Below are 14,689 nucleotides of genomic sequence, written 5' to 3'. Positions count from 1 at the left end.
TATACTAATTAAATTAAGTAAGAACCAATTTTATCAATAAATTTATTTAACATTTATTTATACTAATGAAAATTAAGTAAGAACCAATTTTATATCACCGTCACGTGCCATCCCAGGCTATAGCACGTGCCGTCCCACTCTTTCATCTTCTTCCCCGCAAAGCAAGACTATCACTATACCACTTCCATCAAACTCACTGCTGCTCTCCACACTTTTTCTTTCCTCCCATTGCCCTCCGAATCTTCTCCGAAGTTACGCTTCCAGCAGCCACGCCGCAGGGGCATTAGCGTCATTTAACTCCCACCCTCCCTCAGATCCCGGCTTGCCCTTTCCCCCTTGTTGAATTTCAGTGTTGATGGAGAGAGGAACTCCAGTCAGCAAGCCACACACTTCGACGGCAGATCTGCTCAATTGGTCGGAGATTCCGCCGTTAAACCCTCCCGCCACAGCTTTCGCCGCCCGTTCCCACCAGGTAATGTGCATTTCACTGAATTGATAAACGTGAGAATGTTTTCTTTTTCAAAAAGAAAAAAATTCGTTTTTGAGTTTTTGATTGATGGATGCAGCCGTCGGATGGAATCAGCAAGGTGGTGTTTGGGGGTCAGGTTACCGATGAAGAAGTTGAGATCCTGAATAAAAGGTGGAAGATCTAGCTTCGTTTTCTCCTGTTTTGGTTATTGTTCCATTTTGTTTGAATCGATTGATTTTATTGCAGCCATTTTTACTATCTTCGACCTTTTCTCGGCAAAATTGTGTAGTGTTGAGATTTTGTTAGCTCGTGTTTTGGTTGCATTTAATAATTTAATATTTTTGGCTGTATCTTTGAAATTTTTAAATTGAATTTTGGAATCGAAATTTTAAACGAAAAAGACTCCGTTCTTGGAGTCAATCGTTGTTCTCTCATATTAATAATTTGATTGAACCCTTCTCTTTCTCTTTGTTTTATGTCTGCGATGAAGAGATTTTGATGACCTTTGACTAGAAATTGGATCTTGTTTATATTCGTATTATATCTTCATAAGAACTGCATTAGGCAGTTCGCGATTGAATCTCAATATTGATATAAAGTTATTCGAGTTTTTCTCTATCAATTGTTTAAGATAAAGTAATTTCTAATTTCTATCATACTTTAAGTAGAAGGTCAGGCGATGGTATCTTGGCTAATATCAGTTCTCCTTCCATATTTAGTACTGGGTTTCACTTCTGTTTTACAAAACCAGGTAGATTGTTGTTTATTCTCCAGTATTTTTGGTCGTATTAGCACTGATGACCATTCAAAGAAATTAAGGGATACCTCGAACATTATATAGAATTAGATCAACCTTGTAATTTGATCCATACTCCATAGGTTTCGAAACCTCATGGCTTGCTGGAAATCAAGATTCACGCAAGCTATATTCATTGATTGAACTAGGTAGTGTTGGGTGATTGATCTCGAGGCAATAAAGTTAATATAAACGAACACCATGAATCCCGTTTCAGAATAGACAATCATCTTTACATGTGCCTCTTTACATAATAATCATTCCTCTCTTCAATGCTCAACAGAACCGCCACCAATAAAACAATTCCAGTAGAATACAATTTTGTAGTTGCCTTTTTGAATCTAGGAAAAAAGGTTTACGGGTGTATATATTCAGGACAACTTTATTTATAGGCCGATTTACACAAACATCACAAGCCTTTTTCGACGCACTTTGTATCTTTTATTACATACGAGCTGGCCAATCCTCCAATATACTAATTTTATATGTGTATGCAGATATGTTTTAATGAAAGGATTCTTGATCCACTATCATGCGCCTTGTACTTGTACGTCATTTAATGTACACATCTGCTTTCACTGTGTTTTAGGAAACCATGTTCAGACTATAAAATGAAGGAAATGACTGGGAGTGGCATATTTAAAAGCAGAGGAGAAAATGGAACGTCAGAGAGTGAGGATGTTGACCAGACCCCAGCAAATAAAACTGGATTGCGTATGTACCAGGTATTCCTGAGGGCTTCTTGTTTAACATAGTGTATTACTTTATGTGAGAAGTGAGATGTTCTCTCTTGTTAAATTTTATGCTTAATACTGTTATTAGCAAGTGGTGGGCGGAGTCAGTCAAATTTCTTTTGGTGAAGAGGAAGCCCTTTCTCCCAAGAAGCCGGCAACTCTACCTGAAGTTGCAAAGCAGCGGGAGTTGAGTGGAAATTTAGAGGGCGAGTCTGAAGCAAACTTGAAAAAACAATTTTCAGAAGCCAAAAGCAAGGAGCTCAGTGGGTATGATATTTTTGCTCCCCCGCCTGAAATTCTACCCCGCCCTTTAGCTGCCCGGGCTTTGGCATTAAGAGAAAGCATTACCATTGGAGATCATGGATCCCATGATGTACATCTTTCTTCCAATTAGTATTTTTATATGCTTTTTACGAAATTTTGTGATTAATATATGGAAGTTTATTCAGCATAGTAAATTTTTTTAAACAAGGTCTTTTTTGTTGTGCATGGAATTTAGGCTGTTGTTTGCTATATTATCGAGGGAGATGCATTATTCGCCTCTTGATGAAGTGTTTTTCGCTTGTTCTAAAATACCCTCCCCCCTTCTACGCCCTCTACTTTGCATATTTATAATTTGGTTGAACTTTTGAATTTTTTTTATCAAGTTTTATCTCACCTTTAATTTGAATTTCAAAAGATTAAAATGTGAGAATTTTCAACATTTTACTGCGTTTTGGTCTCTGTTTTCTGTCTTTGGGAACTGTTATTGTTTGTGTGAAAGTACATATAACATTCTACTCATTGATATTATGTAAAAACGTAACATTATTCTCATAGATTAAGATACAGCAACACCAAACAATTTTCTTTTACTGAAACTTAGGATTGTATAAAATGTAAGCATAAAGATGAAGTCGACTTCACCTGTTCTCCTGTATTTTGAAGGGTGCTGGAGGTCAAAACAATGGCTTGTCTGCTGCAGAAATCATAGTAAAGACAGCAAAGAAGATTCCTAACCAGAAATTCACCGAGCTCTCAGGAAACGACATCTTCAAAAGCGATGCACCCCCTGCATCTGCTGAGAAACCACTGAGTTCAGCCAAATTGCTAGAGATGAGTGGCAGTAACATCTTTGCGGACGGAAAGGTGGAATCTCGAGACTTCTTAGGTGGGGTTCGTAAGCCTCCGGGCGGTGAAAGCAGCATCGCCCTGGTGTAACTTGTTAGTTCTAACTCAGTCATTTACGAGTTGATCGTGTCTGTGTTTTTATCTTATATTTGGTGGGGATTGTTCTGATATGGCTTGACAGTTTGCGTGGTGGATTTTTTGGTGTGTGTTGGTTTGGTTAATATGTCTGGGGAGTTTGTCTAAATGAAGTTGGTGTCTCTCTCTAGTAACGTTATGTGGTTGCAGTGTCTGTGAAGTGTTTTGCATAATATTTATGGTTAAGTATTCGTTTTTAGTGTTTTTTTTTAGATTGTTGACATCATATATAATTGCCTAGTTTTACTAGGTTCCTGTTTGAATTTGAATTTCTAAGAACATATGGTCTTTTATGTACCTTTTTTTCCAGAATTTTTTAGCTACTTATGATTTTATTTTTACCTTTTTTTTAGGTGGGGGTGTCAAATAGCATATCACTACTAAATAAATAATGGATTTCCGATTCTGATAATAAATATATTGGTGGTCGATTAATTGGTTTTGTTAAAAATAAAAATTAAATTCTTAAACTCACAAAATATATTAAACTTCATATTTTATAAAAAAAATCACTTAATTATGTTTTTTTTTTACAAATTAAGAGATATATTTATAAAATCTATTTGAAAATAATCCAAAAATATTTATATAATTACATATATCATCACTATACTAATTTTCAATATTTATAACTCTTATTTTCAACACTCTCCTTGTGACGATGATCATTATACAATGATTGTCTTCATTACGTGTTTTTATATTGCCTCGTTAAAAATATTACTAGGAAAAACCAATGGAATAAAAACCATAATAAGAAAAAAAAAGTACAGTCACTTAAACTCTCCCTATGTTAACATGAACGATTCTTCACAAATTTCGTAGATTGCACATCCTAATTTTATATATACGCTTTCTGAATATTGTCGCAAGAAGTACCTTTGTGAAAGATATGATGAGTGAACACTTGATTGAATGTAATAAAAATCAATAACTTTATTATTATCAAGTTCTTGGGTGAATGCGAAGAACTTAGGGGGAATATGTCTAGTTCTGTCGCTTTTTATGCATCATTCTTTCATTTGAGTAACACACGCAACATTATCTTTGTATAGTGTCACAGGTCTTGTCGAATGATAATACGCATGATATTTGGATATGTTGAGTCATTGATTTTAGCCACACACATTCACGGCTTGTTTCATGTAGCGCAATAATTTCAGAGTGATTTGATGAAGTTGTTAGAAGTGCTTGTTTCTGTGAACGCCAAGAAATTGCACTGCCTCTACGAGAAAATACATATCCGGTTTGGAAACGTGCCTTGTGTGGATCAGATAAGTACCCAATATCACCATAACCAATTTACTTTGATTGATATCTTTTGAATACAAAAATCTCAAGTCTGCTATTCTAACGGAATATTTGTTTAATTCTGTTTCAGTGTCTCTTTGTGGATATGACCTAAATCTTTTCAATAAATTTACAACAAAAGATATTTGAGGTCTTGTACAATGTGTAAGATACATAAAGGCACCAATAGCACTTAGATATGGTACTTCTGGACCAATAATAACTTCATCATATTCACATGGACAAAATGAATCTTTTTCTATATTTCTATCTAACAATCATTAGAGTACTTCAAGGATTTGATTTATCCATATTAAAATATTTAAGGGCCTTTTCTGTATAATTTGACTGATGAACAAATATTCCACATTCTTTTTGTGCAATTTTCAAACCAGACAATACTTTGTTTTTCCAAGATCTTTCATTTCAAATTCTTCATTCAAGTACAACACAACTTCTTGAATTTCTTTATTCGTTCAAATGGTGTCTAAATCATCAACATATATATCAATAATTACGCATCCGGATATTGTTTTCCTAATGAAATGCAAGGGTATATTGAATTGTTTACATATCCCTTTTTCATTAAGTGTTCACTTAGCCGATTATACCACATTCGGTCGGATTGCTTTAACTCATATAATGATCTTTGCAATTTCACAGAATAACATTATTTGGGTTTTGAACTTTGTGCTTCAGGCATCTTAAATTCTTCAGGAATTTTCATACATATATTAATATCGAGTGATCCGTATAAGTAAGATGTGACAACATCCATAAGACGTATTTCTAAATTTCTAGATACCGTCAAACTAATCAATTACCGAAATATAATTGCATCCATAACGGGAGAATACGTTTCTTCATAATCAATTCAAGGCATTTGAGAAAAACTTTGTGCAACAAGTCGAGCTTTATATCTTACTATTTCATTTTTCTCAATTCGCTTACGAATAAAAACTCATTTGTACCCGACAGGTTTTACACTATATGTCCAAAAACGTTACATTTATTTAGCAAATCCAATTCAACCTGGATGACGTCTTCCATTTTATCCAGTCCTATCGATTTTTACATTCACCAAAATATTTTGGTTTACGATCTTCATTGTCATTTATGATGTCAAATGTCACATTGTAAGAAAATATCTCATCAATTTCTTTTATATATTTTTGGTTCCATATTTTTTAAGTACTGATATAATCGATAGAGATTTTATGATTCTCGTCAGTTTGTGGTTCTAACAGAATACTTTTATCATCACGTGTTTCTGCCAGAATATCATTCTCTATTTTGTGATTATCGTATTTCACTATGCATTTTCTCTTTCGAGGATTTTTATTCTTGGAACCGATTGGCCTTCCACGCTTCAATCGTTTTATGACATCGTGAGTGTTTTCAATTTTTTTTTTGGAATTTCAATTCGATAAGGGGCATTTACAACATATATATATGATTTAATGACCCCTTTTATGTCTTCAAATGTATCTGGTATTGATTTGCTATTTTTTTCAAGTGCACAATTTGTTGTACATATTTTTTAAATTGTTTAAGTGATGACCTGTATTTCGTATTCATAATTTTGCGGAATTATTAAAAATTTTCTCTTTAAATAAATAAACTTGCAACGTATAAAAACTTTCGTAAAATAATCCCACGGTTTAACATAAACATAGCAGCGGAAACTGAATAATGTTTTAAACAATAACTTAAAATATATAAAAGTTATAACAAGAGTTTGAACATAAAACTGAATAACTAAACGTGAGGTCCTCGGGTTCGTACTACCGCCGATCCGAGCTAACTCACTGGTCCCCGCCCTCAGCCTCTGCATCGTCAGTACCTACATCAATCAAGTCTAGTGAGTCTAAAGACTCAGCATGCATATATCGTGAATAACAAGTAAATATATCATAAAATCTCATGCCATGTAAAGATATCATATCATAAAGCGTAACGTGAAAAATTGTGTCATGAATAATTATGAATACGTGCATAACTGAAAAATCGTACGTAAAATGTTTGCTCGATAGAGCCCTGTCATAAAATAGCATATCATAATTTTCTGTTGAGATAATGTTCTACGCAAGTGGCCCATAACGTAACATAACATAACATGCTCGTCTGATAAGACTAAACCACAGTATACTGGACGGTAGAGATCATCACAGCCCTTGGACTGGATACCCGTACCCGTACATAAACATAAACCGGTCGTAGGTCATCGGGTGAAGTAATAATCCCATAAGCTGCAATCCCATAAGCGTGAAGTAGTCACAAGACATATCGCATATAACTCAAAAATAAACTTTTATATTTTTATGCACGTAATATAATTAAATTCCTGTGTTATTTTACCAATTGGGTTGGATCGTTCCCAGGCTCGCTGCGACCTAATTCTAACAAAGAACCATGAAAATAAACTTAACTTGACCAACATATCATAACCGAATCGAAAACGAGACAATTACGCCCAACAACTTAGTATCTAACCCTGACTCCGTACCAACCCAAGCCAACATCGAACCATCGTTTAGTCATGATTAAAATGCGCCTAAAATACTGGAAAATAAATACCAAGGGCTGTAATACACGAAAATTTGTGCATGGAGGCCAAAATCATGAAACGCTCTTTCGAGAGTCACTTTGGCACATCGCACCGTAAATTCTCGTACGACCTCTAAACTTAACCAATTCACGAACGACTAAAAACATGACCTTCCTAACTCAATGAGGTACTGTCCAGTCCAAGGCCATAGGCTAAAAGCCAACCAAGAACTCGAAACACACCTCGGAACCGAAGCTCAAAGCTGCTGTCCAAAAATTCCAGCAGCAGCAACTGTGCTTGCATCGCTTTGTTTACGAGGCTATTGGCCATTGGGGCTTGAACCATCAACCAGAGTCTCTTCCCAACATCCTAAGGTATGGTTTGAACCATGGCTAAGTGCCCTAGGCCAACCACAATCCAAGCCAACACATATGACGATTCCAAGCTTCACCCGAGAACACACATGGCACGCGTGGGGGTGTTGCTTGTTTTGCTGTCATGGATCATTCCAGTGGCCATGTGATCGACCATGGCATGATCTAGACATCATGAGGCGTTGTGTGAACCATGGCTAAGGGCTAAAAAGCCAACCAAGATCCACACCGAACCTCAAAGAACCGAACCAACTCACACGAAAGGAAATAGAAACCGAAGGGGCTGCTTGTCTTGTTTCTGTCCGAACGAATTGGGACATGGCTCAAGCCACTTAGGGCCAACTTGACCACGTCCTATGCTTGCTAGGGGAGGGTCCTAGCCATGGCTACTGGCCCTAGGCCAGCCATGGCTGGAACACCATCCTACGCAAGCCAATGACAGCAAATGACATACGAATATGACACTTGTTTCTTGCGTACCGAGTTGGGCACCTAACTTACGGTTTCGGGGCTTGAACCCTTGATCAAACTTGACCCTAACACACCCTAGGACATGACCATAAGCATCCTTGGGAGCCTAGGAATCGAGCCACCCTGTACATCAACAAAAACAACCAAACCGTGAGGGCATAGGTGGAAGCCGAAAATCTGCACTATGTTATTTCAAAAATGCTAACATGATTTCGGTTTTTGCTTCAAGTTTCATGCACATATGATGTTTTAAAATAATAATATGACTTTATTGAAGAGAAAAGAATGATAGAAACATGCCTTAAGTTGTTTTTACAATAAACAACACGATACGTCGGACCGGGAGACACGAGAACGGAAATGAAGAAACCTTGTTATTGTTGTTGTCTTGGCCAAGAATGGGAGCTGCTAAATCTCTATAATTTTGTGCTAGGTGGAGTGAAGAAGGTGGTGAAGGCTTGTGATCAAATAAGGTGGTGCATGGAGGAGTAAATGATGTCAAGTTGGGGGGAAACATGCATGATGAATGGGTGGCCTTTGTTTTGTTGTTGGGGGAGTTAAATGGTGTCAAGTTGGGATTGTGTGGAGTGGAATTGACCGATATTTGTCTTTCCAATTGGTGTAGAATCGATTTGTTTAAGTTTTGCTAAGTAGAATCCTAGGTTAGGTAAGCTTGATTAAAAGGTTAATTAAGCATAATCATGATGAATTAAGAAGCCTACAATTAAATTGGTGATTAATTAATTAAAGTAGACTTAAATCCACTTGATTTCATTAAAATAAATTATTTCTTAGCTCGGAATAAATTTAGGAATATTTTTGGATCATAAAATTCATCTTCGATTTCCTATCTCCGGTCCGGTCTCGCGTATATATATAAAAAGCTAAAATTTGAAATACGCGATTTAAAAATCCTTAAAAATTATGTAAATGACTTAAATGAAATTAAATCAACAATTTCTTAAAATAATAACCATTTAAAAATAAATAATAGAAATTATGCACATATCTACGCATATTGGTTTTTTTTTTCGGGTACTACAATTTAGTTTTTGGATCTAGATGTAACAATAATGATACATATCATGTAATTTTCTTTTCGATATGTTTATTTTATCCCCCTAATATTGGGAATATTTCCTCATTAAAATGACAATCAACAAAACGTGCTGTAAATACGTCGTCTCTCTGAGGCTCAATATATCGAATGATTGATGGGCTATCATAACCGATATAAATTCTGATCTTTCTTTGAGGTCCCATTTTTATTCGTTGAGGCGGTGCAATAGGCACATATACCATGCATCAAAAAAATTTCAAATGAGAAATGTTTGGTTCTTTACCAAATGCAAGCTGCAATATGGAGTATTTATGATATGCACTTGGTCTGATGCGAATTAATACATCAGTATGTAAAATGGCATGCCCCCATATAGAAATATGGAGTTTTGTTTTCATAACCATTGGTCTAGCAATCAGTTGTAGACGTTTAATCAATGATTCAGCTAATTCATTTTGTATATGTACATGAGCAACATGATGCTCAACAGTGATTCCTATTGACATATAATAATCATTGAAAGTTTGGGAAGTAAATTCACCAGCATTATCAAGTCTAATTTTCGTGATTGTATAATCAAGAAATTCATTCGGAATTTTATTAGTTTAGCAAGTAATCTTGCAAATGCCCCATTCCGAGTTGATAATAAACATATATGTGATCATCTGTTGGTGGCATCGATCAATACAATAAAATATCTAAATGGTCCACATGGTGGATTGACCCACAAATATCACCCTGAATATGTTCAAGAAATATAGGTGATTCAGTTTGGATTTTAGCTGATGATAATCTTATAATAAGTTTTCCAAAAGAATATGTTTTAAATTGAAACTTATTATTTTGAAAGATCTTCTTGTCTTTCAGCGGTTGACCATGTGTTTTTTCTATAATTATTCACATCATTATTGAACCAGGATGTCGTAATCGATCATCCCAATTAATTAATATTGAGGAATTATCAGCTACCATGTTTGATTCAATTGGACGTATATGTGTACAATACAATCCAGTATGAAGTATTGATAGTTTTTCAATTACATATTTTTTTCCTGATTTATATGTGGTAAGACACATATATTTCTCATTTCCTTCATTTATTGTCTTAATATCATACCCATTAGAATATATATCATTAAAACTCAACAATTTTTTTTTCGATTGTGCTGAATACGAAGTATCATTTATTAGAAATTTTGTACCATTAGGTAACAAAAAATGTGCTTTACCACAATTTTTAATCAAGTCTATAGGGCCTGATATTGTATTAACCATTGTTTTTATTGGTTTTAGTTCAAAAATATATATTTTATCTCGAAAAATAGTGTGCATTGTACTACTATCAGGTATTCAGACTTCCATGTGATTAATTTTTTGTTTAGCTTTGTTCATAGCATTTTTTATATTTGAAATTCAAAAAAAAATAATACAACGAAAAAATTTCACTGACAATACATATGTAATTTATTAAAAATATAACACATGTCATAATTATACAATAAGATATTATCATATGAGTACATGAAAAATAAAATATTTTACATTTCTGTTCCACCAATATATTTATTATAACACATATCATAACTATACAATAAAAAATTATCATATGAGTACATGAAAAATAAATTATTTTATATTTCTATTCCACCAGTATATTGGTCATTTTCAGATAAATCATTCAGAAAATCTGCAACATCAAAATGAGTTGAATCACTCAAACGGTCACTGTGTTCAGAGAATTTGGTCTATTTTTCTTTTCCCTTTATTGATTCTTTATAAAGTTTAGAAAGGTGCTCGGGAGCTCGACAAATAGGAGACCCATGTCATGGAGTGCTGCATCTAAAACAAGAACTTTCAAATCGTTTTGAGCGATTTTAACACACATGTTCTCATGATGCCTTTTTAGTGGGTGGTTCGTGACGCCTTTTTGAGATGAATTATAAAAGTAACTATCCCAATTATTTCCAAAACCACGACCACGACCACGACCACTTCCACGTCCACGACCACTTCACGTCCACGACCTCAAGCAAAACCTTGTCTTCGACTTTGATTTTGGTTTTCAAGTTTAATTCATTTTTACTTACAACATTTACTTCTGGAAGTGCTGTTGATCTAGTGGATCAGGACTGATGATTTCTCATTAGCAGCTCGTTATTCTTTTCCGTCACAAGAAAACATGTAATAAGTTCAGAATATGTAAAGTAGACAAGTAGAAAATGTTTTTTCAAGCATTTTCGATTCCGATATCTCTTCTCGCAAATCCACGCACTCTATACTGCTGTTGTGGAGTTATATTTGATACGTGAAAAATAAAAAATGTTTTTTCAAGCATTTCCGATTCCGTAACCTCATGTCCACTTAGCATATAAATTATTGGAAAAGAAATATTATTAATTATTAAAAGTTTGTTGTTACATTAGTATGTGATGCGTGTCTTTTATCGAAATATTAAAGGATGAAATAGTTGTTTTTTAGAAAAAATTAAAATGAAAAAATTATTTTTTATAATTGAAATGATTAGAAAGAAAATGAAAGAATACCTTTGCATTGATATATAATTTATCCACATTATTATATTATCCAATATTTTGATTTGTCATATTATTTATCTACTACTAATTATTCATGTTACATCAATTAAATCATTATATTTAAATTACAATGTCACTCTTAATAAATAATATTATTAATGTTTTGTTAATATTTTCAAAAAGATAAAATGATAATATTATTTTATCACAAATTTAATTATCAAATCAAACACTATATTAACTATATATATTTTTTATTTTATTATGAAAAAATATTAGTTATCTCCATATCATCTTATCTTTCACTTCAAACGGACCTTAAATGTAAACAAAAAAAATAAATACATACATATACATATATACATACATATACATATATATATATACACACACACACACACACATATATATATATATATATATATATATATATATATATATATATAGTGTACAGTTGAATGATTAGAGGGTAATTTAACTTAATAAATAAGGGTTTGGTCTGAACATCAACCTAAAACCGTTTTATCGGTCAAACCGATCAAAACCAATCAAGATCGGTTGGACCGGTATAGAAGTGGTTAGAAACAGCTGGATCGTTGCACATTTTTTTTAAATTTATTTTTTAGTTTTATATATGATTATTTGGATTCTAAACTTTGTTAAAAATATTATTTTGGTATTATTATAGTTTATTTGATTTTTTGAACTTTGAAATATATATATATATACTTTGTTAAAAATATTATTTTGGTATTATTATAGTTTATTTGATTTTTTGAACTTTGAAATATATATATATATACTTTGTTAAAAATATTATTTTGGTATTATTATAGTATATTTGATTTTTTGAACTTTGAAATATATATATATATGTATTTATTATTAATATACACATTTAAATGTTTAGAATTTAAATATATTATTTACTATATTATATATTAATTTTATATGGTATAACAGTGTTCTAGTATGACTGTTCAGTTGAATCGGTCCGACTGGTCAAACCACTATTTTAAGGTGGACTGATTCGATCACTGGTCCTGTTATGAAAACATTGCATACTCTTTAGCTCTACCCTCCGACACTTGGATCAAATATTTACGGAATGGAAAAGTACCATACATAACACTGTGTTACAAAGAACGGAAAATTGTAATTTTAATCTTGTAAGTTGACCTATTTTAGATTTTAGTCGAATGATTTGTAAAAGTTTGTTTTTCATCCACTTACATGTATTTTTTTGGTATTTTTTCCTCAGAACTACTAAATCCATCAAATATTGTTTATTTGACATCGAAGTTTTCTTACGTGATTTATATGACAAGAATAAAATATATATCATATACATTAAAATCTATCTAGAAAATAAAGGAAACTATAGATATAGAATTCACTAAAATTTATTGATCATTACATAGAATTTAATTAATATATTATATGAAATTATGATTTCTTCTATTCTCCTTTAAGTTGATAATTGACGAATTTTGTGGCCTGGTTGGTCCCGCCAGAGAGGAGAGTTTTGGCATTCTTAGCTCAATACACTTTTACCACATTCTCACGCTAACTCAAGCTCAGCCACCGATTGGATATCCATGGATCACAGATGGTATCGCCCCATGACCGTACTTTAGACACGCACATAATATGACGGCACAACCAGTATAGCAGGAAGGCAACATACTCTTCCTTGTAACATCACCTTATTTATTCGCCCTTGGAAATAACTTATGCATACCTTGTGTGCTCTCATTATTCTACTAGTTGAGCCGCATTGCGCGGAGACCCGCACATACAGTTTTAAGGGGGATCTAGTCGAAAGACCAGCCGGAGTTGGCTGTTGGCACAAGAGGGTGTCTTACCGTACCTCATAGAAGAGTTCTTTTCTTCTCATTTTTAAATATTGAGTGATGTTTTGTTTTATTTTTTCTCTTTATTTTATTTATATCAAATTAATATGTAACATTGGTTTTATTTTCATTACATATGTCATATATGAGAAGATTGGTATCAAATAAGCAATATTCGGTTAATTTAGTGACTAAGGAAGAAAAATAACGAAAACCCAAAAAAAAAATATAAGGTCGTGGATGAAAAACTAACTTTGACAAGTTATATGACTAAAATACAAACCAAGCAACTTATATGTTAGCATGCAAATATGGTATCGTGACTAAAAGAAACAAACATGCATGTAGAGAATTAGAAACCAAATCAAAATACAAAATCTCCATTACATCCAGATGAGTACTCATGCTTAGACACTACGTACTCTTGAAATATTCGACAGGTATGGATAGGGGAACATCCATCAATGCTACACGGCCCATAGAGTAAACTGCTGTACTTATCTCTGGTTCCATTCCAGAAATACAATATCTTCTCCCAACCGCGATGTCATGTATTTCCATCAAGCATTCCAGCAAATTACATGGCTCGTAAAGTGTATAGTGTCACAAGGTCGGGTTCCAGAGCGTTTGCAGTGGCTGGAGAACATATTTCGTGCCAAGAACACAGAGGAAGCGATCACCATTAAAGGTGTTGGGTCTACGGTTTTCTCGTGCCCAAAATGCAGCGAAAATTTTAAAAATTTTTATTTTATTTTGACAATCAAAATATTTGTTTGAGCACTCATATGGTTTTAAAGAACAAACATACATATGATGTTTAAAACTTTTATCTTAGTGAATTTTTCACTTGGCTTCAACTACACCGGTATAAGCAAACGTAGCTCTTGTTGTAAATCCTACGTACGTTCTTAAAATATATTTTCTTCAATCTCCTAATCCGGTCCATGACTGGATTACTTGTTCCTCTTACAACTTGCAGTAGAAAGTATAGAAGGATTTTACGTTGAGATAAAAAACTAGAGGCGATACAAAAAATCCCTAATTAAAATTCTAGGAGTGGAGGCCGAAAATTGGAGAGGAGAAGGGAAGCCTTTTTTTTTGAAAATATGGTGGCTTGGAGGCTAGGGTTTTAAGTCTCCTACTTAAATAAAGCCTTCATGACCTAATTACCATAATATAATATTTGGGATCTTTTAGTTAACATTAATGAGCTTGATTAATTAATTGGACTAGTCCAACTAGTTTAATTAATTAATCAAAGTTCATTAAGAACTTTAATTATTTAGTATATTGAACTTGTACTCCTACAAGCCCA

General features: G+C 33.4%; 1 protein-coding gene across 1 annotated transcript; it reads left to right on the top strand.

Annotated features, from left to right (window-relative positions):
* Positions 1-107: 107 nt before the first annotated feature.
* LOC142547318 (uncharacterized) lies at positions 108-3,456 on the top strand. Its single transcript, XM_075655558.1, has 5 exons — positions 108-472; positions 567-640; positions 1,855-1,990; positions 2,088-2,372; positions 2,927-3,456. The coding sequence occupies exons 1-5, from the start codon at positions 356-358 to the stop codon at positions 3,197-3,199; spliced, it is 885 nt and encodes a 294-aa protein (XP_075511673.1). The 5' UTR covers positions 108-355; the 3' UTR covers positions 3,200-3,456.
* Positions 3,457-14,689: the final 11,233 nt, after the last annotated feature.

This window comes from Primulina tabacum, chromosome 5, assembly GCF_025594145.1.
Source record: "Primulina tabacum isolate GXHZ01 chromosome 5, ASM2559414v2, whole genome shotgun sequence".
Taxonomy (NCBI): domain Eukaryota; kingdom Viridiplantae; phylum Streptophyta; class Magnoliopsida; order Lamiales; family Gesneriaceae; genus Primulina; species Primulina tabacum.
The sequence above is the reverse complement of the archived record's forward strand: the minus strand, read 5'-3'. Positions and strand labels throughout refer to the sequence as shown.

What these genes read in the sequence shown, in the direction of transcription:
- LOC142547318 (XM_075655558.1), top strand. Translation starts at nt 356, where the DNA reads ATGGAGAGAGGAACTCCAGTCAGCAAGCCACACACTTCGACGGCAGAT. An exon ending in TCGCCGCCCGTTCCCACCAG is followed by an intron (nt 473 to 566) that starts GTAATGTGCATT and finishes TGATGGATGCAG; the next exon opens with CCGTCGGATGGAATCAGCAA. An exon ending in GTTGAGATCCTGAATAAAAG is followed by an intron (nt 641 to 1,854) that starts GTGGAAGATCTA and finishes ACTGTGTTTTAG; the next exon opens with GAAACCATGTTCAGACTATA.